General features: G+C 30.2%; 1 protein-coding gene across 1 annotated transcript; it reads left to right on the top strand.

Moving 5' to 3' along the window:
• The first annotated feature begins 523 nt into the window (after positions 1-523).
• On the top strand, positions 524-1,389 carry LOC149247962 (uncharacterized). The gene is made up of 3 exons (XM_089455973.1): positions 524-706; positions 800-889; positions 1,062-1,389. Exons 1-3 carry the CDS (start codon positions 575-577, stop codon positions 1,257-1,259), a joined length of 420 nt encoding a protein of 139 aa, XP_089312099.1. The 5' UTR covers positions 524-574; the 3' UTR covers positions 1,260-1,389.
• Positions 1,390-2,291: the final 902 nt, after the last annotated feature.

The raw sequence follows: 2,291 nt of genomic DNA, 5'->3' as shown, positions 1-2,291 counted from the left end.
TTAGTGCACACATATTTCATTATATAATTGCATATAGAAAAATCATTCCAGAGCCGATAACAATAAAAATGAAGAATTTATGGTCCAACGTTATATTTAAGGGAGATGTTTAAGGATGACGTTTGAATTTTGTTTTTCATTTTAAGACATTTGGAGCAAATATTAGGAAGGACTTTGAGAAAGGATTGTCCTTGATTTTCAAAAATGGAGTTGTTCCTTTCCAGCCATATGCCCCAAGTGACCATCAAAGGGAGAGCTCATATGTTTTTTGGATGTTTTCTTTATAGCCATTTTTTTACACATATCCATAGAGTCCCCATGCCATTGATGTGAATTACTTGTTCGGTTTTTTTTAACCAAAATTTTTAACCAAACAAGAAAAATTAAAAAAATGCCTCAAGATCAAAGACTGAAACAAAGACCTATTGACATACCTTTTAAAGTATGGAAAGAACTTGTAAAATCATATGAGAAGTTGGATGCACAAAGAAAAGCCGGCAATGAGAGCATTTAGGTATTGAATTTTTCATTAAACATTATTTAGAATGTATTAATACTTATAAGTATCTTAGACATGTATTTGTGTGAAAATAAATTGAATTGGTTTATGTTTAAGGACAAGGCATCCAAGGCGAGGTTAACCAAGACAAAAGTCACTCATCGTAGTGGCCAGAAAGGTTTAAAAGCACTGATAACAACCTTTGAAAGTATATTAAACATGTGATATTTTTTTAATAAATTTTGTACTAGAAGAAAGTCATTGTTATCTAATTTCTCCCTATTTACTGATTGATAGGAACTAAAATATGGAAGACCTCCAAATCATTTGGAAAAGGAGGTGCTGCAGCAAAAGAGATGGGTTGAATTTGTTGTTTGGATGGACTCTATGGTATGTAATTTTAGTTGGATTTCCAATATACTTTTAAACCATATTTTCATTTTATTTTTTAGTACTATTAGATATTATATCTTACCTCATTTTATGGTTAACATTGTATAACAAAAACATGCGTTGTGTTATGCAATTAATACTAACATATAATATTGATTTTTTTTGTCAGAATGCTATAGGCAATGATTGCCAAGACGATGATCCAAATTATGTTCAACATATATCAGGAGATGATGAGGATGAGGATGAGGATGATGGTGGTGAAGGAGGAGATGATGATGATAGTTGCGGTGTTGGTGATGATGTGGATCAGAGTAATGAGGATGGTCAAGATGATCATGAGGATGATCTTGGTGGTGGTAGCTAGGCATGCACATGCATTGTTTTTTATGAAGAAATTATTGTGTAGAATGACATTGTTATGTTTAGATGGGCGTTGTGAATTTACCCTATATCAATGAGACATTTTGATTTTGTAATCATACGATGAGTTTGATTTATGTATGTTGTTAATTTATCGTAGAATAACGATATTCATGAAATATTTTGATTTGTTAATCATATTTGAATTTTACTTGTTTTGATTAAAAATAATATTGATTTTATTAGTATTATGTTGCTATTTTATACATATTTTGAAAATTGTTAATGACACATTGTTATTTTTTTGGATGGATGTTGTCAATTTCTCTTAAATTTCTTTACAAATGATTTTGAATTGTGATATCTACTTTAATGATATTTAGAAACTATCATATATTTCACTATGAATCTATAAAGGGGGTCATATATGTAAAGAAAAATATACTCTATATAAGAAGTCAAATGCATATGTAACCATGGATGCAAAATTGGATGTTAAACTAGGAATTAGTACAAAATGCAAACAATTGACATACAAAGTGTTTTAAATTAGAAGTGAAAAATTGTGCAATAGTTGACACAAATAAGGGAACAAAACATGGCATACAAAAGGATATCAAATTGGGCAAAAACAAGGACACATAAATGGGCACCAAATTAGATGCAAAAAAAGACAACAACTAGATGTAAAATAAGATGCAAAGTTGAGCGTTAAAAAGAAGCAAAAAACATTACAAATTAATATGCCAAATGATGATGCAAATAATGGTGTAAATTTGGGATGCAAACTTGGGTGCAAAAAAAGGAAAAAAAAAGATGTAAGAAAAGACATAAAACAAGATGCAAAATGGGGCTGAAAAAAGGTGAAACCAAGGATGCCATATTGGATGTAAAAAATGATTCCTAATCACATGCAAATTTAGGCTCGAACTCAGACACAAAATTATATGCAAATGTGGACACAAAATGAGGCAAAAAAGATGCAAATTTGGATGGTGAAAACGATGTAAAACTAGACACCAAAAAAATGCAAAAT

Source organism: Pinus tabuliformis, chromosome 7, assembly GCF_031772625.1.
Source record: "Pinus tabuliformis cultivar Carrire ecotype Pingquan chromosome 7, CPIR1, whole genome shotgun sequence".
NCBI classification, from domain to species: Eukaryota; Viridiplantae; Streptophyta; class Pinopsida; order Pinales; family Pinaceae; genus Pinus; species Pinus tabuliformis.
This window is presented reverse-complemented; position numbering and strand designations above follow the sequence as displayed.